This window comes from Clarias gariepinus, chromosome 13 (assembly GCF_024256425.1).
Source record: "Clarias gariepinus isolate MV-2021 ecotype Netherlands chromosome 13, CGAR_prim_01v2, whole genome shotgun sequence".
Classification (NCBI taxonomy): domain Eukaryota; kingdom Metazoa; phylum Chordata; class Actinopteri; order Siluriformes; family Clariidae; genus Clarias; species Clarias gariepinus.
The window spans coordinates 22,811,945-22,836,177 of NC_071112.1; the positions used below are offsets into that span (position 1 = coordinate 22,811,945).

General features: G+C 39.5%; 1 protein-coding gene across 1 annotated transcript in view; it reads left to right on the plus strand.

The window, feature by feature from the left end:
• Positions 1-5,924, plus strand: part of insyn2ab (inhibitory synaptic factor 2Ab) — a 42,004-nt gene extending 36,080 nt beyond the window's left edge. The window contains exon 4 of the mRNA XM_053510346.1: positions 5,633-5,924. Coding sequence (XP_053366321.1) covers positions 5,633-5,816 — 184 coding nt within the window. The 3' untranslated portion in view covers positions 5,817-5,924. The remainder of the gene's footprint in view (positions 1-5,632) is intronic.
• Positions 5,925-24,233: the final 18,309 nt, after the last annotated feature.

The following is a 24,233-nucleotide window of genomic DNA, read 5'->3' on the forward strand; positions in this document are numbered from 1 at the left end:
CTCCAACTTGATACGTCCTCAGTTAATGCTATAGATCCAGCCACTTGCAGAGTAAACACCACGCAATCTATCCCAATCAATCTTGATCCAACAATCTTGCTTTTTTCCAATACTAAAGCAGTGGCTTAAAAGAATCTTGGGAATACACAGAGCTAAGCTAGTCTGTATTTTGGTGATAAAATACTCAAAGGTAACCTTTTACAATTCTACTATGTGATATTGTTCATGTATGTGTGTATGTTTGTCTGTGTGAGCATAGAAAGAGACCTGAGGTTACTTTTATCTAGTAGTATCAAAAAAGAGAGTTCCATAAATCCATACAGTAGCTATGTGCCTAAAAGTAAAGTATGCTGGAACAAACCAGACTAGAGGGTTGTGAATGTGAACCTTGCAACAAATATTAAGACTTGAAATAGTCACTTAAATTCATACTATTTGTCAACAAAGCACTTTTTTTCTTTTTTACAGGCCATATGAACTTGGCCTTGTATAGCATGAGGAATGTGTGCACAGAAAGCAATTGTCCAGACCTTCCCTTTGATTAATTGCTCAGTATGATCTTATACTGTACACATGCAAGAATTGCTGACCTTTTACAAAAACTGCAAGAACAATGAAGCACAATCTTGACTGTTACTTAAAAAATTTTATCTCAGTGGAAAGAGATTTACTCCAATCATTTGCACTGATATGTCAGTCACTAGAATTGCGTTGGTTGTCAGTGCGCACTAAAACAGGCCAAAAATTTAGAGGACATGTTTTATTTCCTGCAGGAAGGATTGGTGTAGATCATCACAGGCTGCATTCTGTATCTTCCACACTGTGCCAAGTGATTTCATAGCAAACAAAATAAACCATGGTTTTTGTGCATGGATGAACACAATTAGAAACAAAGTGGTTGTAATTTATTTAGAGCACCCACTAATCTTAAATAAATGAATGTAATTGATGATCATGACTGTACTTAGATCCATCCTCTTACGAGTGTTTGGAATTTAATAAATATGGGGAGGGTAATGAGTCTTTGGACTGCAGTTCTCAGCACTGTTCATCGATGAGTCACAGTATGCAGGTCACGGCTGCATGCAGAATGATTTTATTTAGATCAGATTAATGCTGGAGCAGGCCGCTAATCTGAGGTTTTAACTGCTCCTGTCCACATAGATCATTTTAGCTGAGGGATTATTCAATTCAACTTTATTTTATTTTGTATTTTGCGTTTTTAACAATTGACATTGCCACAAAGCAGCTCTACACAATCAAAAGAATGATTTAAGTTTGTATGAGATGTGAACGTGTATGAATCAAAATGAAAAGATTGTCCCTGATGAGCAAGCTCAGGACGACGGCGACAGTTGCAAGGAAAAACTTCCTGAGATGGTAATAAGAAGAAACCTTGAAAAGAACAGGAAACCCTTCGGGTGAATTGGATAGCAGGGATTGATCTGCATCATACTGTGTGAAACTGGAAGTTCAGTATAACAGGAGATGTGTTTAAGTTAAAATGGATTCCAGTTCGTTATTGGAGGCTTAGATAGATTGTAGGAAACTCCAGTCCTGAACTAATCAAGCGACTGAAGTCACAAGTCCTCAGAGAACAGCTGTCTGCATCAGCCGAGGACAGGACCATCTTCGTGGAAAAGTGGAACCCTCCCTAGTCACCTTGTATATATACAGACCACACGGGGCATCCATGTGACGAGATCTACAACCAGAACATCAGGACAAGTCAGACAGCTCCGGGGGGCAGAGGGGGTCTGGATCACTGGCAGCTCAGGGATGACATGAAAAGCTCGACAGAGAGACAGGTAAAGGGAAAGAGAGAGGAGAAGAGAGAGGAGGAGAGATGGCGGTTAGGTACTGTATGGTCACAGTCAAACAATGTATAATGTAAATGTACTGTATATTTAGTGTAGAGTGCAAGCAGGGACTCCGGCAGGACTAACTATGACAGAAAAACTAAAAGGGAGAGCCCCGAAGGAAACACAGACATGAGGGCTCCCTGAGATGTAAAGCGACCAATCACCTCACCTTCAACAAACCTGAGTGATTAATGAGAGTGGGGAGGACAGCATCTAAACATACCAGTTCACCATAATACTCTACGTCCAGGAGTCCCCTAGATCTTCTTCTTAACCTAAGGGAAATCTATTTACAAAAATGCTTGGCTAACTAAATAGGGTTGAGTCCTGAACCATAATTGGAAGACTATTCCATAACTTTGGGGCTTTGTAAGAAAAAAGCCTCCTGCTGTAGTTTTCATAACACAGTACATGGTACTGACAAACAGCCTGCATACAGTACATCGAAGTAGGCGTGGCGGCTCATAAGACACTAGCAGTTCACTCAGATACTGCAGCGTTTTCGCCAAGTTTGCCGTATATTTCTTATACTTAATCCAAAGGATAATATTAAATCTAAAGTGTGACCTGCTTTATGAGTGGGTCCTACTACACACTGATTTACTCCTACTGAGTCCAGTATGGACATAAATGCTCTACACACAGGGTCTTCTGGATTCTCAAAATGAATATTAAAGTCTCCAGCAATTAACACTTTGTCTACAGAAACGACTAGGTTTAAGAGGAAATCTGCTAATTCATAGAGAAATTCAGAGTACGGCCCTGGAGGTCTGTAAATGATAATTAGTGGAATCAACTGAGCTGACATCATATTTGTAGCTACACTTTTTAGGTTACTATAGAGAACTTCAAATGTGTTAAATTTGTGTCTGTGTTTTTGTGTGATAGTCAAATTATCATTGTGAATAACTGCGACTCCTCCTCCTCTACCAGTTAGCCAAAGCTGGTGTATGTAGCTGTATCCAGGAGGACTAGCTTCATTTAGAGCTACATACTCGTCCTGTTTAATCCAGGTTTCTGTTAAACATAATATCAAACTCCTGGTCTGTGATAGTTTTATAAACAATAACTGCTTTAGATGTGAGAGATCTAATATTTAACAGTCCTAGCTCCCAGTCATAGGTGCTGGCTGTGTATTTAGTGCGTTTTAAATTTTTTGTCTCTATATTAATTTAATTACTAAAACAGACTTTCTGGGTCTTTCTACATTTTTGCTTAATTCGGGGAACAGACACAGTCTCAATACAGTGAACCCTGAGTGATGATTCTTTGCAGCTGGCAGGCGGTTGGTTTAGCCTGTCTGTCTGCTCCCTGGCCTGGGCTCTGGATTGTCACCGATTAACTAGGCCTCTTTTGAGACTCTGAGCTACTGTATACTGTAGGAAATGAGAGCAGCACCTTCCCGAATGGGATGGACACCGTCCCGCCCTAACAGGCCAGTTTTGCCCTCAAAGGTCTTCCAATTGTCTATGAAGCCCACATTATTTTTAGAGCACCACCTGGACATCCAGCGGTTCAGCGACCATAACCTGCTGTAAGCTATGTCGCCACGTCTCATTGGAATGGGACCAGAGCATATTACTTTAGACATTGCCTTCGCTAATTTAAACACCTTTATAAAGTTAGCTCCAAAGTTAGCTCATATCATTAGCTCCAGCATGTACCACTATCTTGGAGAACTTGTGCTGTCCTAGAGCCCTAAGATTACCTGCTATGTCCGGTGCTCTGGCTTCGTCCCGGGATATACCTAACCACTGCCACTGGCGCCCCTAAAGGCCTAGCTAATTTCACATGCTTCCGTATAGAGCCTCCTATAACCAGAGCTCTTTCAGGTTTCTCAGAGGGTGCATCACTGAGGAAAGAAAACCTGTTGGACACGTGAAGCACAGAAGAGGTGTGCTCCGGTGGTCTAGCCTTAGCGTTAGCTGAACGAGTATGCCGCTGAGTTGTCACCCACTCGCCCCGCTGTGAGGGCTCTAATGCCGGAGTCGGGGGCTGGTTATCTCCGCCTGTGGCACCCAGACTGTCCGCTACGGGAACTGCTCTTACACTCTCAACCCTCTCCAATGTCTGGATGCGCTCCTCTAACCCTAATATCTTCTTCGTCAGAGTGCTTACTAACACACACCTATCACAAATAAAGTTATCGCTAATGACGGAAGAAGAATGTCTAAACATCCTGCACTCTACACACTGAACGAGCTGAATGGTAGACATGATAACGTACCTCCGTGTTGAAGTTGTAATTGTTTGGTGATGGATTCCACCTGTTTGTTCTTAGATGAGACGATATGCGCGTTCTCCAAAAAAGTGCAAAAATAAAAAATGGAAATGGGCAAAAGTCCAGCAGTATTAGAATGTAAAACTAGTTAATATTGTTATTTAGTACAACGGTATAATTTAAACGCTTATACAAACAAACGAGGAACTTTTCGTAGCAATTCAAAAACTGATTACACAAATACGATGATATCTGTAGGCATAACATTTAGACAGATGGCTCAAACACACACACACACACTCCTAGTGCAACAAGTATATAACATACATATGCAATTGTGTTTATATTAAAGCAATTATTCTTTTCCAGTTACAGATAAAAATAAGTGCAAAAGAAGTGCATCAGTAAAAACAAAATAATGTGTTAAACCAGCTTCGTCACATCCTTCCATTTTGACATCCTGATTATGTGCCTATTACTTTGTCTGTTATGTTTGTAAACGTAAAAATGCCTATTTTTGATCACAAATACAGCGATCGACCATAACATTACTGTATGACCACACACCAAATATTAAGCAAGGCCGCCCTTCTGCAACCAAATCAGTGGTGCACTTTGTAATTTGAGCTACAATATTGGATTAGACTACACAGGTCAGCCTTTACTTCCCATGTGCATCACTGAGCCTTGGCCACTCATGACCCTTTGGCCAGTTCACTTTAATACCAGATTTGCTTTAATGAAAGTGTGTGCTCAAGCTGTCATAGACTCCACATGTTTTGTAGAACCTGATGGTCTGTGTTTGATTAAAATCATGAGCATGTTGACTCAACACTGCTGCTACAAGATTGATGGAAATCTGACCTTTAGTGCAAAGGAATGAATCCGGCCAATATAATGAGTGTTTACACAACTTTAAAATCAAGAAAAGTTAAGATGATTAAGATTTTATTTTTTTTTTTTACATTTCCTTTAGTTGTTTCAAAATTTCTGTTCTTAGACTAATAATGTGGTCGTAGACCTTTGGACAGCAGTATATTTAGAGCACATTGTTTTTGCCATTATTGATCGTGAAATACACTAAATAGATTTTAGAAAAGGCATGATATTTTTTCGCAATATGATTTAATACAGAATATGGTGTTTACAGTTTATGGCGTTTTAGATCTCATTTATAAAGGACAACGAAATGTGGGAGCCAAGCAAAATAATATTTCTTAATATAATGACATGTTCTGGTTTTAATGTTATAACTAATCAGTGTATATTTTTGTAACTTTAGCTCTGGAGCAAGCTCAGGGCACAGATTCTATGCAAATGTAGGAGGAAGATTTCAAGTGTGTGCACATTTTCAGTAAAAAAAAAAACTGTAACTAATGTAAAATTTACTACATGTTTGTGCATTTGTCAAGAACAAAATATGTCCTGTTATCCTAATTTAAAAAAAATAAATAAAAAGACTAAGCAATCCATATTGTGACATTTTTGTATCAGGATATATGGAACATTTTTTTTCATATAAATATGTATATATATACTTTTTTTTTAGCGTGGAGCTGGACTTTAAGTTGCAAGAGGATAAACTCCAGCCATTGATGAAAAGACTGTGTCCAGCAGCAGACCCAACCTATCCTTCTCTGCCTTATACGCATGAAGTGTATACTTCCACCCCCAAGCGCAAGTCCAAGACTGAAGCCAAGAAGCATGCACGCTGGAGACTGTGGTTTCTTTGAATCGAGACATTTACTACTCTTATTTCCAGCATTGATGCACCACAAGAACATCCAGAGCTCAGTCTGTCAAATTCTGCACTGACAAAGTGAAACACCACACTCCAGGATCTTGAGGTTGTAGCACTGGGGATATATGGAGGAATATATATATAAGGAATATAAGGAATCACTTTTATTTTTATTTTATCAATTTTAATAACAGCCTAGAAACTAGAGTCATGTTTTTGTTTTGTTTTATTTTGTGTAATATGAAGAATTTTTTTTTGTTTGGTCATAGCCCTGATCTATCCTTCCAAAATGCAGGCTATCTTAATGATACTTATTAAATATAATCTGTGTCATAAGAATAGGCAGCATTTTGGATTATATTTTGGCTATGCCCAATTTAAAAAACAAACAAAAGAAACAATTTCTCTCCTCTTTTTTGTCCTAAATATTGTTTCCTTCTGCAGGGGCTCTATAGAGTGAAACAAAAGGTATTATTTATCATCATTCTCCATTGGACAGTCATGTAAGACATCTAGGCAGCAAAGCACAAACGTTGGGAAATATTTATCGATTGCTTAATCTTTAAAACCTTTTCTTACTTTCCATGTTTAATTCACTGTAATCAGGAAATTGTTCATATTTTAAATAATTCTGAAAGGCAATGTGTAAATGCAGAATTAATTGACTGCATGCACAATACCGTACATGACTTTATACATGGCTACTTTAGTTTTTATTATATATATATATATATATATATATATATAAATATTTTCGATTACAAATGCTGGGTCTTTTATCTTGATAATTGAAGGATTTGGCTGTTAAGAAGTAATTAAGTCAGTTGTTTTGATATTCTGAGAGCTCAAGAGGAATTGACTTTTTCTTCAAGCATTGAAGCAGAATAATTGTTTTCTATAAATTGCACTGACTTTTGATTTCAACAAAAGTCTGTCTTTCATACGGAACAATATACATGATAGTTTGGCTGTGGCAATTGTCCAAACATAAAAAAAGAAGTTTTATTGTATTGTTTCAGACTAATTTACATGCTGTTTTCTACATTGTCACCTTAAAAACTCAAACACTGGACACCTGAACCTACTTATTTGTGGGCAAACTTAAAACCCCAAATCCTTCGAGACCTGAAAAGTGAAATGATAAAGATAAAAAGAGGGCTATGTAAATATCTTATTTATATCAATTTAAGCAGTTATTACTTGTCAGCTTTGTATTAGTTACTTAAGAAATGTTGACTTCCCTCAAGCCATTACTTAGCTTACATCTAATACAATGCTAAATGCAGTATATTGTTAGGAACCAATCACTTGATGTCAAGACATCATTTAAATCATATATTTTTTATAATTCATACACATTAGTTTAGATTTAAAGTCGAATTGCACAGTGTGGACTAGCTGTAAGTGTAGCATTATGAGACACAGATGCATTGCTTTACTTTTGAGAAAGTGCAATTGATTTATATTGTGCAATATTCTACATTTTATACTCTTTCTACCCGAAACAATGCATTCACAATAAAGAAATTGCTGCAAAACTTCAAGGGTCGGCTGTCATTTTCAAACAGAATAATTTCAAAACAGAAAAAAAAAGACAAAAGGAGCAATGTCTTGTTTAGGTAGACGTAAGCAGTAGATCACAGCACTCAGCTCATAGAACAGATTGAATAGTGCTCTGAAAAGGACTCAGCTGCAGGATTAGAAGGTGGGTACTTTTTTTTCTTGCTGAAATTGATTGGCTCCAGCTCTGCCATGCTCCACAGACGTGCCCTGTGATTGGACTCCCTCCAGTGAAACACCTGCTGCCCAGATATTGCCAGTAAGTGCATGGGATAAGATCTTCCTCCCCTCTCTCTCTCTCTTTCTCTCTCTCTCTCTCAGTTATTACACTGTTTTTTTTTTGTATGTACATCTTGTTAAATTTTGTTTTTAATAATTATAAGACACTACACTTGTTTCTCAATGTCTGTACTTAAATTACTGGGAAACACCAGAGCAAAGCTGTGGTAGATTGTGTTAGCAGAAATTCAGAAAGCTGTTTTTGCACAGAACTGATAACAGAATTCCATTTTAAGCCTGAAGACTGTTAAATCTAGATGAACCGTGTAGTTTGCACTGACCTTTTATATATAGATAGCTGCTCTTATGACTCAAGGATTTTCACTTTCTATGATCCATGTTATTCATTTATATGTTTACTTTAGGAGAAATAGACTGTATGCAATTAAATGTAATGTCAAACAACAGATCGCGAGTTTTCCGTGAAAACCACTGACTAATTGCTAAATATTTAAGCCAATTGCTAACGAAATCAGAAAGTACCTACCAGGGTTACTTCTCTTCATTAATTTAATTCTATTTTATTTGCCTGGAATAACTTCCAAGATCCTAACCATTCTTGTACATTGCACAGGAGCTACCCCTGTGGCCAATACTAAGAAGCTTAATCCTGCTAGATCCTAATCCTTTGCAGCAGCCTTGACACATTGATTCATAAGACTCTCCTGTCTATCCTCATGACTTGTGGAATTCATGGCAAAACATGGCAATGGTTTTCCTCCTACTTGGAAGGTTACATGGGGAAAACCACATCTGCCTCATGCAGACTCTTCATTGGCCTCCCAAAGGACCAACTTATCTCCCTTTCCCTCAAACACCCATGTTTGTGCACAGATCTCGTCAAGACTGGCAGCTCAACAGCTGAAACTGAATTTCAGCAGGAATGCTGAGGTGCTGTACCTCCCTGGAGATGGATCTCTATGTCAAAATCTTATCTCTAAACAGCTATCAGATCTCTCAATCTGTCACTGTACACAACCTTGGGGTGTTCCTGGCTAACCAAGTACACTTTTCAAATAGTTAAACTGACTCATTTACTGTATACTGGTTTCTCCTTTATCTCATCAGAAAGATGAAGACATTTCAATTGACAGAGGCCACATAGGCACTTGTTCAATCCCTTGTCATTTCACAGTGCCTAGGTGGCCTCTAAATAAATTTCTCTTGGTAGTTGTGCCTTTACATGCCATCAAACCCTTGCAACTGATGCACAATACAGTTGCACAATTTGTTTTCAACCTCTCCAAGTACTCCTACACCACCCCATTTCTACACTCCCACCATCAGCATCCTGTGGCTGCCCACATCCAAAGCAAAACACTGATGCTTGCCTTTAAGCCAAAAATGGACCTGCACCCACCCACCTTAAAGCACTTATCACGCTCCACACACTCTAAGCCTGTAGCACAGCTTGACTGGACTGACCATCTCTTAAGGTACAAGGAAGACCTTCACCAAGCCTCTTCTCCATCTTCCTGCTCCATCTTCTTTCCGTGTTGAGATTATTTTTGATGCCTTATTCCAATGTATCACATTGTATTACATTAGCTATTTAGATCACGTTGATTAACATAATGGATTAGCTAATGTCAGCAAGGGAGGATATGGTAGCTTAGCCAATTCATGACTCAAATATTTTTCATGTCAACTCTACTGTACTTGTGGAAAGTATACAAATCCAATTTTGCATTTTTCATTATTATTTAAAAAACTATACTATAACAGTTTGTTTTAGATGGACACTACACACAGCTTAGGCTGACATTTCTGTTCATCGCTTGTATACAAAAAATAAAGCAGATGATCACTCCACAGTGCATTCCTGGTATTTTTGTAAAGATTGGCACTGGAACCTAAGAGCAAGCAACAGCATTGCTATGAAAAGGGTGAGAATGAACTCATTGCTACCAAAAGCCTTGCAAATCCTTCTTCGATATCCAATTAATTCAGTGTGCACAGTGCAGTCATACAGTGTGCAATGCAGTCTGCATTTTCATGGTGTCCTTTTTTTCTCTCTTTTCTTTTCATACTTCCTTTTTTATACAATTGGAATAGTTTTACAAAATAGCATTACATATTCTGAGACCACAAATAATAGTTGAGATAGCTGAGAAAAAAGCTTTGACATTTTGAAGTATTAAAAAAAAAAAAAGTTTAACAACCTAAATATTTGACTTTCAAAATTCTGAACCATTTTGGACCTTACTGTACTGTATGTGGGCTGACAAGGCTTGAGTATAACTTTTGTATTGTCTAGTCACGTCCGATCAAACAATAAGAAATTCATGGTTAAATCATATTAAAGCTTACAAGAAACAGTTATTTATTGTTATCAGAGCTGTGGGCTTAATTAATTTCTTTACAAACACTGAAATCAAACTGAAATCTAAGACTAGGATTTTAAAATTTAACCCTTTAGGAATTGTAGTGTAAATACAGAAAGCCAGACTCTGCCGTTATTTATTTATACAAATTTGCATGGTTTGTATGCATGCATGCACACCTCTCCATCAGTGAATATAAGGTGTTATCTGAAATAGTAGCTTAAACATAAGGGAGGTTTAAATTAATCAACAACTAAGCTCTAGTTTTCCCCAGAAAAGTTTCTTTCAAACACTGACACTCCAAATACATTTTGCCATCAGACTACTTCTAAACTCCTTATTCAAGTTTTGGCTAATTCATCTCTGCTACCTCCCACCTTGTGTTTTTATTTGTAATACTCTATCAGCACTTGTGGCCTCTCCATCTTGCTTTTTCTTATGGCACCTCCTACACGGAGTGTTTGTACTATCAAAACCAAACAGTAGTTGAGACTTGAGCATTTTATTTAAATATAAAAGATGTTTTTATAAAAGATGTTTAGAAGTGTATATATAATTTTATGCTGGAAAGTTCTTCCTTTATACACGATGTCTATGTTTTGCAATGTCTCTGATCTCAAGCAATCCTACAGGTCATAAATCTATTTTCATCATCTAGGGCTTGATTAAGTAAACATAATTATATTTTATTTTATTAAATAACTTTAAGCTTGCTCAACTAGTACACAACATCGTAATGAAGGACTAAACCATTTTTTTTTCTTGTTAGGGTAGAGAAGGTTATATCTATTTTACATTTATTTTTTGGTGTGTGAGGGTGTGCTCAGACATGAGTAATATTAACAATATTGGGGTTAAAACTCCGAAGTAACCTCTATAGTGCCTATATTACAGAATGCATTTCCCGTTGCAATTGCTCGTTATACTTTAGTACTTGGTGCATGTCTTTATGTACTTTGATAATATTCTGCTATAGCTTTGTAACCTGCTCCATCACATGTAAGTTGAAGCAATTATTATGAGGTTACAGCATAAAGTGTCAGCTTTAATTCACTTTCGTGGGAGAAAAAGATCCTCACAGGCCTGTGATAACTAGATGTGAAATCTACCACACAGAGCCCATTTAAATGAGGAGTAGCCTGGGTCATCCTCATAGATATTCCCCATGCACAACCAGACAGAGCGATAAAGAGAAGAAAAACAGCAAAATTAACACATGGGGAAAGATCTTTTACCCACCCAGCATGAACAAGGTCATGCACTCTATTCAGAGGAAGGAGGTTTCTACAAACACTGCCACTCTAATGAATTAGAGCTACGCATTAGGATTAATTACAAATGCAGAAAGTGAAATGGATAGAAAATGGGTGGTAGAAAAGAATAAGAAGGATACAAAGAGAAAAAGGAAAGTACCATCAGTAAAAAAAACATAAGTGAAGGTTACAGCCCAGCTGGACTGCATTTTAATCACTGACCCCATGTTGCTTTAAAATTACATGCCATCCTAAGAGCTCATTAAATAATGATGGAGTGCTTGAGCTTGGACAGCTGTAAAAAAGTAAAGGCAAGTCAAGCGAGCCTGCTCCTACATCTGCACAAAATGTTTAGGAAGCAGCTACCAAAAGCTCAGCCATGAACCTTGTATAATGCTATAATAATAAAAAAGTGCAACAAGGTAAAGAGGTTTAATGGACTGACAAACAAAGGTTAATCTGTGAGGTGGTAATGACAATGATAATGGGAAATGCCTACTTTGTACTGACTCATGTGAGCCTATAAGTCTTCTCATCTTTACAGTGCCCTCCCAAAAAAAGCTGATTTCCTTAGCTACTAATGTGTGTGATTAATGGCAAGTTGATTTTGACTGGCTGCTCAGGTTGCAAAACGTGTTGTTTTACATGAAACGGCATTATTACAAGTGTTTAATAAATTATTATATACAAAAATATGGAGTCATGTAAAAATGCCTGGAAATTAATAATGGCAATTGACAAAACCTCTGCATAAAATACAGAAACAACATTGTGTAAAAAGTCAAATCAATTAAAGGCTTGAACACAGGAAACAAAACTAAGGTATGTGCCCATATGAAATTAAAAATCGTTGTCACCAGACTTTAACCCAGATATTTAGAGATGAATTAGATACTGATCTCCAAAAAAAAACCAAAGGAATATCTTTTGGTAGAATGGTGTTTACCCCATCTAGTTTGTACGCCACCTTTTGCCCCAAGTCCCCTGGGAATGGGCTCCAGGCCCCAGCCGCCCTGTATACAGGAGCTAAACTAAAGTGGTATAGACGATGAGATGATGAGAATGGTGTATATTAGTCCAGCCCATATTTTGACTCTATTAAATGTCATGTGATCAGTAAAGCAAAACTACTAGCTGGGTATCAATTTAACAAAAAAAAAGGTGTCAGTGGACTTTTGGAGAATGCTGAAGCCAAGAAAAAGGGGTGTTAACAAACTGGTGGATGACATTTCAGTTTCATGCACTACTTTGGCAAGGCACTAAAATCAACTACCTAAGATGTAGAGGTGCTGATGATGCATTTGTGATAATGCATGGTAAATGAAACTTTTAAAAATGTTTTAATGTTTCTCATGATTGAAAAAAAAAATAATAAAAAGGTTGTGTGCAAGAAAACTTAACATCTTTTTCCTTATGCCACTCAAAAAAGTGTCAAAGTAGACTATCATGGGTTTCTACGATTTAGTCTTTATTTGTCATTTTTGAGAATTACTCTGTAGTATGGCTTAGAAAGTTTGTTTACATCTGACCACTGGCGAAGGAAAAACTATATACTTTAAATCAGGACAGTACACAGATGACAGTGTTGGTGGTAAGGGCCAGGATTTGGCTTGAATTCTGATACAAAGCATGTTGTCTTTAGTATTTCTGGCTGTGGTTGCCATCCAAAACGTGTCTAGGCTATCTGCTGCTGTCAGCAATCTCGGAGGACCATTTTGTGCTCTCATTTGGTTTCACCCCAAATCTACCCATCTGCCGGAACCAGGTGTTTCATATCTGCAAGCACAACATCAATCATCATACCAAAGCACAGGAAGATAACTGATGCTATGAGTGCAGTATTTCAGATCATGTTTGCTCAGTAAACCATGTGGGACCTAAATGTGTGTTTTGGCTTAGTGGTATGAATGTGTGCTCTTTTCACCTACCCACCTGCCTGGCTGGGGAACAACCTTGGCTGCAAAGAGTGGCTAATGAAGCATGAGGGTCATTGAGATGGTTCAATATTTTTCATTAAGCCTCCAGCAGGACAGTCTAGTCTAAACCTGTGGCACTGAGCAGCATCATGGTCCCACCATGAAGCAGCTGTTAGGATTTTCAAGATTGGTTATTGAGGTAGAAAAAAATATCTATATTGTCTGTTGTCAATTAGAACACAGCTCAAGATCTCAGTATCAAGATCTCAAACAAAATAAAATAGATTAAATAAAATGAATTTGCACCAGAAAATCTTATTACACCACTAAGCCAAAGCAGAAGTTAGACATTGAGATGAATGGTGCATGGTTTAATTTTTAAAGGACTCCAATACAGTATTATAAGTTTGTAACTTGTGTTCTTCTAGGTATTTCTTTTAGGTATGGACTTTTATAGGCTGAAAACTAAAAGCCTTGCTTTCCACAGACATTCCTAACCTAGATTATGGCTGTATATTGTATATACCCTGTAGTGCTCAAAGTATCAAGGTCTTTTAGGAAATAATTTAAAAGCATTTTGCACTTAATGGTAATGCAGTCAAATGGCTGGGAAAAAAAAGGATGCTGAGATGGCACAAAAACATAACAACAACAATGTTATACAGGAATGAATTTACAAGAGTAACCTTTAGCCATTCATTTTGGAAACATTTAATATCACTTAAACAGAGCATTCTAATTACCAAATTCATTAATTGTTCTAATAAAGCTTTAGAGCACCAAATCTATGAATGCCCTCTAATTAAACTCTGATGTGTAAAAGTGCACTCAAACCCAACCCTTATCATGTTATTTATGCAGAAATAGCTAGGGGAAAAAACGCAACACCAAACAGTTAAGACATTAAATAATTAATAATAATTAAATAACTTTTTAAGCTTCTGGCCCTGACAATAAGTTGTAGGGCAATTTTTACCTCCACGTTACAACGTTACATTCCAGTTGACATTGCCATTTATTTAGGGCCCAAGCACTATAGGGCGCGCAGAACCCACTTGTTTTCCTAAGGATTTTTTCCTCCACCCTTTTGAGCTTTTTGGGGGTCTTAACATGCTCAGAAACTCATGAAAATTGGCAGACAGTTTGGAATCTGCTGCCATTAGAATGCCAGAGAGTCGTGTTGCCCGGGGCCTCCAGAGGCCCCCACACGAGATTGTGCTGTACAGCTCATACACACTTTCACGTAGGCACACAACACTTATTTCACATAGGCACAGTACACATTTAAAGCTCATTGAGCTGAACAACTTTCGCAACTTTGGCATTATATTGAGTGACATTATATTCAGTGACGCATTCAGTGACATCACATTGAATAACATCATAGTGTGATGCTACTTTTTCACCATCTGTGGCCCATTATACACACGTACACATCACAAATGTTAACAGTCACACACACAAACACACACATCTCTCTCACTACGCACACATACAGACTTATATCACACACACATTACAAATGTTAACACTCTCACACAGACGCATACAAGCATGTATACACCACCCACACTCATATCACACATCACATATTTTTACACTCATCTCTGTTCCCCACGCCTGCACGTAGAAACACACACATACACCACACACACACACAGACTCACACACCAGACACACAAACATGCACAAACACATTTACTTATCACACACAGCCACACACACACACACACACTTACTCATCACACACACACACACACGCATTTACTCATCACACACACGCATTTACTCATCACACACACACACACGCATTTACTCATCACACACACACACACGCATTTACTCATCACACACACACACACGCATTTACTCATCACACACACACACACGCATTTACTCATCACACACACACACACGCATTTACTCATCACACACACACACGCATTTACTCATCACACACACACGCACTCACTCATCTCACACACACACACACACTCACTCATCTCACACACACACACACACGCATTTAATCATCACACACACACACGCATTTAACCATCACACACACACACACACTCACTCATCACACACACACACACACACACACACACTCACTCATCACACACACTCACTCATCACACACACACACACACACACACACACACTCATCACACACACTCACTCATCACACACACACACACACACACACACACACACACATACACCACACACAGACTCACACACCAGACACACAAACATGCACAAACACATTTACTTATCACACACAGCCACACACACACACACACACTTACTCATCACACACACACACACACACTTACTCATCACACACACACACACACACATTTACTCATCACACACACACATTTACTCATCACACACACACACACATTTACTCATCACACACACACACACATTTACTCATCACACACACACACACACATTTACTCATCACACACACACACACACATTTACTCATCACACACACACACACACATTTACTCATCACACACACACACGCATTTACTCATCACACACACACGCACTCACTCATCTCACACACACACACACACACACGCATTTACTCATCACACACACACACGCACTCACTCATCTCACACACACACGCACTCACTCATCTCGCACACACTCAATCACACACACACACACACACACACACGCACACACTCAATCACACACACACACACACACACACACACACACACACACACACACTCAATCACACTCATCACACACACACTCACTCATCACACACACACACTCACTCATCACACACACACACACTCAATCACACTCATCACACACACACTCACTCATCACACACACACACACACTCACACTCATCACACACACACACACACACTCACTCATCACACACACACACACACACTCACTCATCACACACACACACACACTCACTCATCACACACACACACACTCACTCATCACACACACACACACTCACTCATCACACACACACACTCACTCATCACACACACACACTCACTCATCACACACACACACTCACTCATCACACACACACACTCACTCATCACACACACACACTCACTCATCACACACACACACTCACTCATCACACACACACACTCACTCATCACACACACACACTCACTCATCACACACACACACTCACTCATCACACACACACACTCACTCATCACACACACACACTCACTCATCACACACACACACTCACTCATCACACACACACACTCACTCATCACACACACACTCACTCATCACACACACACACTCACTCATCACACACACACACTCACTCATCACACACACACACTCATCACACACACACACTCATCACACACACACACACACTCACTCATCACACACACACACACACACACACCAAATATGTGGGGCCCAAACTGACATTAGCTCTACAGTATATAGTGTGTGATGTGTGGCGATGGCTTTTGTGAGGTTTTAACACGCTCAAATAACACACAGGTTGTTCGGCACACTGGGGGGTAACTTGGGCCCGTAATCATTGCTTGCAACTATGTTTATACTTGTTTTTGAGTTGCAGGTTGGAATACGTTTTAAAAGAAACCTCTGAAGGTTTCTGCCAAAGTAGGTTTGTCTACATTGATTTTACAACTGCAGAAATTTTATTAATATAGCTTACCATTATGACGATCTACCATTTCAAGGCTAGTGTAAATAAACATGGATGAATTCCATGTAGTGTGTCCTGAAGGATGATTATTTCAATTGGTGAGTAAGGGAGAGAGAGTAAGATGGTGCTTGGCATTGAGTGGGAGATCACCACTGAGCTGAAGACTGAGCTTTGCAGGAGCATCTTAAAAAGGCAGATACAGATTAGAGGTTAGGAGCAATCAATAGAAAAAGCCACTTGCCATGTGTCACTGTTGTGATGAGTAGCTCCCTGCAGCATGTGCTTGACTTGTGCCTCACCTACTGCTTGTGCAGGATTATGCTGTGTGCACTGTCCTTGGTGCTGATATGCCTGCTGTTGATATTACTGGTAGTCTGATGTTATGTGGTCAGCAGTGTCACTTTTTGAGGCTTGGTGTCAGCCAGCATAAAAACCTGACAACACCAATAAAGCTAAGCTGTGTATCATCAGGCCTGGAAAACTCTGACCAGTTTCTTTGGAAAAAATATGAATACTATAAATACGATGATGGATTTCTTTAGGAAAACCTTATTGTTAACTTTTTATTTATATTGAAATAAAAAAAACCTTATTGTTAAACTGTTTCCATGTTTCTAGTATCCATAAACAGTTTTATGGGTACAAAATCTATGTCCTGCAACCATAGTATTGCAGTGCTTTGCAAAGACATTAACTCAAACACAGGATCGAATGAACCCTGGAGCTTATCCTCTGCACCACCATGCTTACAGAGATCATAATGTTTGTTTAAATTTCTGTGGCATGTTTGTATTGTTGTCTTATTACTGTAGTTTATGCACAAGAGACCAGACTTGAGGCAGGGAATTGTCCATGCTTTAATCCTCAAGAATAGTTTCCTTCACTGAATGACCCTAAGCAGGATGAAGCAGATAAGAAAGATGAATCGGGAAAAAAAGCTACAATGATAAATCATCATCAATATAAAAGAGACATGTAAATGAAATGTTTTTTTTTTTGTACCTGAAATCATGAGTATCAATAATGGCTGGTATGCTCATGGTCGAAGCCATTTTGTGTTATATTGTAAGAAAGCAAACTGCATTTCTGAGCTTTAAGGAATAGCAACCTACATGGCAGACCATAGAAAAATCAAAAGTGGATTACAGAAGAAGTGAAAATCAGAGATTTTAAATAATACCAGGATGATCCTGGAGGATTAACCTATCAAGCCACAAAAGCACAAAGGCCAGGCTACCTCACAATCAGCAAATAAAGTTCTTGAGCAATCTGTATTATGGTTAATGGATAAAAGATTACCTTAAGGAGTACCAAACTGATGAAATAGAAAAAAAAATATGAACTGCTTACGGTGCTAAATGTCTTATCTGTGAAATGGTGTTGCATGAGAAGTAGCTCATTTGTCTCAATGATATATGATTGACACATTTTGAAATGCAAACAAGTTTTGTTTTGTCTATTTTTATGTTTAGATACTATGTACACTAATCAGCCATAACTTTAAAACCATTAACATTAAACCTACTTATGTTTTACACTTGTTCCGAACCACTCTGGTTCCTTGGATGTGGCTCCATTTGACCTCAAGGGTGTGCTGTGGTGTATGTCACAGGGAGTTAGCAGGGTGATTGTTTGGGTGGTGTGTGTTGCAGGGTAAGGCCACTTTGGATCGAGCTTGCTTCTTGAGGCTGGGATAACAACCTTGAACTTTTTGCCTAAAAAGCCCTGTGTGCAGCAGAATGTGGTGCACTTGGGGTTCTGATACCCTTCTGTCATGGCCAGTGTTGACTTTTTGTGGTTTGTGCTGCACTAGTTTTTTTGTAAGATCATGCCAGGTGAGCTTGTCTTTGCTACCAGCATGCATAGACAGACCTTGATGTGCCCTAAAAGTGGTGTTATTGTAATAGCTACAGTAATTGGCATAGATCCAAATTTCTCAAAACTTTTTTTAGACAGCATTTGCCTAACAGCAAAACAGGGAGGTTTCAGTGCTAAAAGTAAAATGTTCTTCACTAGCTAAGTTAATCACCCAACCCAACAGTGCAGATGGTTCATGTACTGAAAACAAGACTGCAAGCTACAAAAAAGGTGGCACTAAAACGGTTGCATTACCAGAGATGAGATGCACATCTGTTGTCTGTAGTGACTACTGCACATTATATATAACATTACTGTCGAAATGCTTATGGACAGTCTACTGAAAGTGCTAAAAAGGTACATGGAAAAAATGGGGCACCATAGAGAAAATACATTCCTACCAATTTGGTCATTATGCACCTTACCCTCAAAACTATTTTCTTTTTCTAAGAAGCGTCACTGTCCAAACCCATACACACTGCACTGTATGTCTCTCTGACAGTGCTGAGCACAGTACAATGTTAAACCCCCATATTACAAGATAAATTGTTTTGAACACAGTCATCCAAATGTAGGCTCTGCCTGTTAAGGATTAGCTAGGATTACAAGCTAATCCTCAATCCTTCTGACAGAAAAGTAGAATTTATGGATTTACTGGTAAAAGTAGGGCTATGAAATATTACATCAATATGTATCAAGAACAACAGCTTTTCAGAAATAAAACTGCTACAGTCAAGAGATGGTTTTGAATTAATGTTCAAATGAAACTATGTATTATTATTATTATTATTATTATTATTATTATTATGGTTGCTTTACTATTCTTTTCCTTTTCTGAGGGTCATTGCAATGTAGCATGCTGTCTAGCTCTGGTGTAAAAAGAGCAGTGTGGCCAGCTTAGCAGAGTGGAACTATCACAGCATATCACACCTCTCTCTTACACTCACACACACACGCACACAGAGGGGAGGGAGAGAGAAAGATAGTCTGTTCTCTGTATTTAATTTTTTGAATCAATGAAAAGTTGGAAAAGTTTGAAGTACAACTGATGATTGATACAAATCATCAATGACATTTAATACTGCAAAAAGCCTGGAACACTGGAAACTTTTTGTCAATGAAGCAGTCCATGAAGTGGTATATCTTTATTATTGTTTTCTGTGGTTCATTATTGAATTTTATAATTCTGTGGGAATATAATGGGTTTAAGCAAAAATACTGTGTATACTGTAACAAACTACGGAAATAGTTGATGATCTATGCTTGTGAAATATTGATAGAAAAAAGTTGACCAGGCAAATGGAACACAACATTTGCAAGGAAATTAATGCAGCTTGGATATTACATTTACCTATTCAAATATATATATTTGTTTTTAGTTATTTTCATTTTCCAATAAAATAAAATAAAATTTTGGTTTGCAAAAGCACATAAACAAAACATTTGTGTGGACAAGGAAGCTATCAATTTACACGCCATGTTAGCTATGTTAAGGTTGTATATGATTAAGTCAATCAGGAAATACTGTATATAAGTATTTGATATTTCTAATTAGGTTTAAGCTGGTGGTAATTAAATATATATAATACAGCACCAAATGAATTTCTTTAGACACTTATTTTGTTATACTGTATGTAGATTTTAATCCCTTTTTCCTTATCATGCTGCACACAGTATTCCACAGTGACAAAATAAAAACAGGTATTTGGAGTGTTTAAAAAAATATATCCCATTTACACTCACTGTCACTCATTCATCTTCTATACCGCTTTATCCTGTATTCAGGGTTGCAGGGACCTGGAGCCTATCCCAGGAGGCTTAGGGCACATGGCAGGGTACACCCTGGACAGGGTGCCAATCCATTGCAGGGCACACACACATTATCTCATTTACAGTACATACTGTAAGTATTCACCTTGATATCTGGTGCATCCTACTTCTATTAATGGTCATTTAGATGCTACTACAACTTGATTGTAGTCCAAATCTGCCTAACTAAATTTGTTAAACACAACTCGGAAAGGGACACACCTGATTTTGATTTTGGGGCAATGTGGTTTCTCCTAATGACCCTCTGTCCATATTTGGTTCAGCTCCTAATTTTGACCACTAGGATATGTATAAGACTCTCATTAGCTCCTAACAGTAAACACATTTTAAGCAGAGGTTGGTAGAGTAGCCAAAAATGTTACTCAAGTAAAAGTAGCTTTATTTTAAACTAATATTGTGGCGTGGGCGGCGCGGCGGCTGATGACCATCATGCATTGCGGAGGGTTTTCAATGTGTTCACCATGTTGGGGAAGGGTGTTTGGGTTATTGGCTTCGGCCAGGTTTGTGTGTTAGACTGTGTGTGTGACCTGTTGAATGTGCTCCGGTTCATGCTAAGGCTAAATTGGATGTAGGTACTCGTGTGAATGTGTTGCTCATGCTATACATGCTGTGTGACAAAATAAAGTACTACCAGCCATTGCATTGGGCAGCAATTAAGCTCACTCGCCTCTCCAACATCCTTTCCGGCAGTGAAACGCTACATTGGTGTCAGAAGTGGGATGGAGAATAATGAGTTGGAGTGCACTATAGAAGACCTACAAAAGATCCAAGCAGGCCGCAGAGTAGCGGAGCAATTAAGGAAGGAGAAAGAGCCTCTTCCTGCGAGCAAACCAGGGCGATCAAAGCAGAGCGGCAAAATGAAGATTGCACTGGATTTCGGAACGGACTCATCAAGAGTCCCAGCGCCGAAGCAAGCTACAGCTCCGTGCGTCGGCAGCTGGTGACCTGCAGCTGCGCCTTCTCTCCTACAATGGTGCCATCGAACCCTACGCATTCTTCACCCAAGTGGAGCTAGCCCCCGACTTTGCGGGCTTGTCCCCAGTGGAAATAGGCGTCAGAGTAGCACTCTCACAGGAGGGCGACACGCTGAGCGGAAGGACTGGTCGAAGCTATGAGAGTCGCTCCACCTCCGGTTCGGCGCGGGTGACCGTAAAGAGGCAGCGTGCGAGCCGCTGGCGCTCCGCGAGCGGCACGCTTCTGAGCCACTGGGCGCGTTCGCCATGGATTTGAGAGGCCTAGCACGCCGGGGCTATCCAGAGTTTGAGCCCGATAAGCAGAAAGAGCTAGCTCATTGGGCATTTCTCCGAGGACTCCGACTGCCACGGCTCCGCGAGCACATCAGGTTAGCGGCACCAGCCTCCCTTTCTGAGGCGCTGCGTGTGGCCGAGCGAGCTGAACCCATGATGGCGGAACATCGCGGCGAAAGAGCCGAGCGACCTCCCGCAGCTCGGGGGCTCGGTAGGTGAACCAAGCCGAGGACAGGGCTAGGCAACGAACAAGTCTCCGAGGTTTTGAGGCGATGCCGAGGCACGGGTTGCAACATTCTCAGGCCTGAGGGACAGCGTACCCCAGCAGCCGTTAAACTAGCTCTGGGGGGTACTAAGGGCAAGCCGTCTCCCGCAACCGTTCTTGTTCCCCCAACTAGTGCATTTAACTTCCAGTCGGGACGTGTAGGAAATCCCGCTGGGATCTATGTGAACTGTGTCCTGGACGATGTCTTACTACAGTGCTCGTGGACACCGGTTCTACTGTTTCGCTGTTGCGCTGTGCATTACTGGGGCAAAGCGAGCACGTTTGCAGACTGCCTGAGCCAGCCTTCAACATTCGCACCGTCTCTGGGAGCTACGTGAAAATGCAGGCTTGTCGCACGGTGCGAATGAAAGAAGGTGAGCGTATTCATTCTCATGAGAGACATTGACGATGATTGCTTTTTGGGGTTGAACAAAAAAGTGGGGTGCGGTGCTGAATTTAAATGACGGAACTTTGTGTGGTAACTTCGGGTTAGCTAGGTTGCTAATACCCAAACCACATCCGGTAGCAGACCGAGCGGGAAACCTACACGCTAATGCCGGGCTGTCATACCGACAGTAAACTTTTTGTCCACCGATGCGACCTCTGCACGGCAAAGAAGGGCCCCACCCAGCGCTCGCGGGCACCGACTTTTAGGTGGGGGCACCTATGGAGCGTATGGGCGTGGACAAACGCCTGCGAAACGTCGAACTCTGCGGAAGCCGGACCGCCTCAGGACAATGTTTGCGCTTCTCCCTCCCCCGCAAAAGGACCTCTGCGTTCACAGCGCCAGCGCCGACCGCCTTCACGCCTCTTAGACTGAAAGAGTCATGGTGATGGGACTACCCATCTCATTTTAAGTGTAAACATTGAATTAACCCTGAGAAGAAATTTGACGTGCTAAAATGTTGTGGGAGCCTCAAAGAACCTTTAAAAAAAGTGTCATGAACTGGTGTTAAATTTTTTTTTTTTTTTTTTTTCACAGGATATTGGGATGAAGAAAATCCTTAATCCTTAAATTAAAATGACATAACATAAAATTTAACTGAGCACCAAAAGCACTGGGCTTTTCCAATCACTTTGAGACTCCTCAATGACCCCTATGTAAAGCATTGTCTTGAGATTCTCAAATCTCTATGTACTGTATAGTTGCATATCACCACACCTTAAAAAGTCCTGATGGTGTACTCTGAGGTTAGTGCAAAAAACACATGGAGGCAAAAACACATCTAAAATTTCCTTTTGCTATTTGCAACTTGAGCTTAAGGTAAAATTGACCTCATCATTTAAATATAGCTTATTTTAGTTATATTATATTTACAGTCTTAGCTCTGCCTGGAACCACTGGTATCAAAGACAAAGAAACTGCCTTTTGAAGGCCTCTCCAGGGCCTTGTCTTTGGTTGGAGTGTCCTGCATTAATCTGTATGATGTACCACAGCCATTCCAAAACATAACAATGCAGCGGCATCTGCGGAAAATCTTCCTTGTGTAAATCCCATGTCTTTAAAACATATATTTGGTTACTCTTTAAATATAAATTCTTAATTAGAAACATTTAGGTAATTTTAAATTAATTACAAAATTTAACGCTGGTCTATTACTAACCATCACAAACACAAAATGTGGGTGTGTTACAAAGTAACATTTAGAATTTGTTGTCCATTAATTGGACTCACTTGGACGAAGTTAAGGCAGTTGTGTGCTTTAAGGTTTCATCATACAACTGCCTCAAGGGATTCATTACACAACACCACAAAAAAGGAAAATCCTCACCAAGAAAAGATGGATGCCCCTTACCCATATCCTACGTCTCTCCTTGAGACAAAGCTGACATCAATAGCGTCAATGTTTTCTATTCTGTACCACATCTATGCTTATTGCGGGACCCATACTTAATAATTTCCATGATGGATGTGAGGCAAGAACTAACTGGCACCTTTAATCTGTACTTTTACCCTGAATTAAATGTTAATGGGATCTGTTTGTGGTAATTCCTATGCACATCACCTGCATTCCCCAAAGCTCAACACTAAATCAGGATGTCATAGACTGAGAGCTGGATAGACTTTGGAGTGGCCTAGTCAAAGTCCTGACCTGAATCCTATTGAGATGTTGTGGCATAACCTTAAAAAGGCGGTTCATGCTAGAAAACCCTCAAATAAAGCTGAATTACAACAATTCTGCA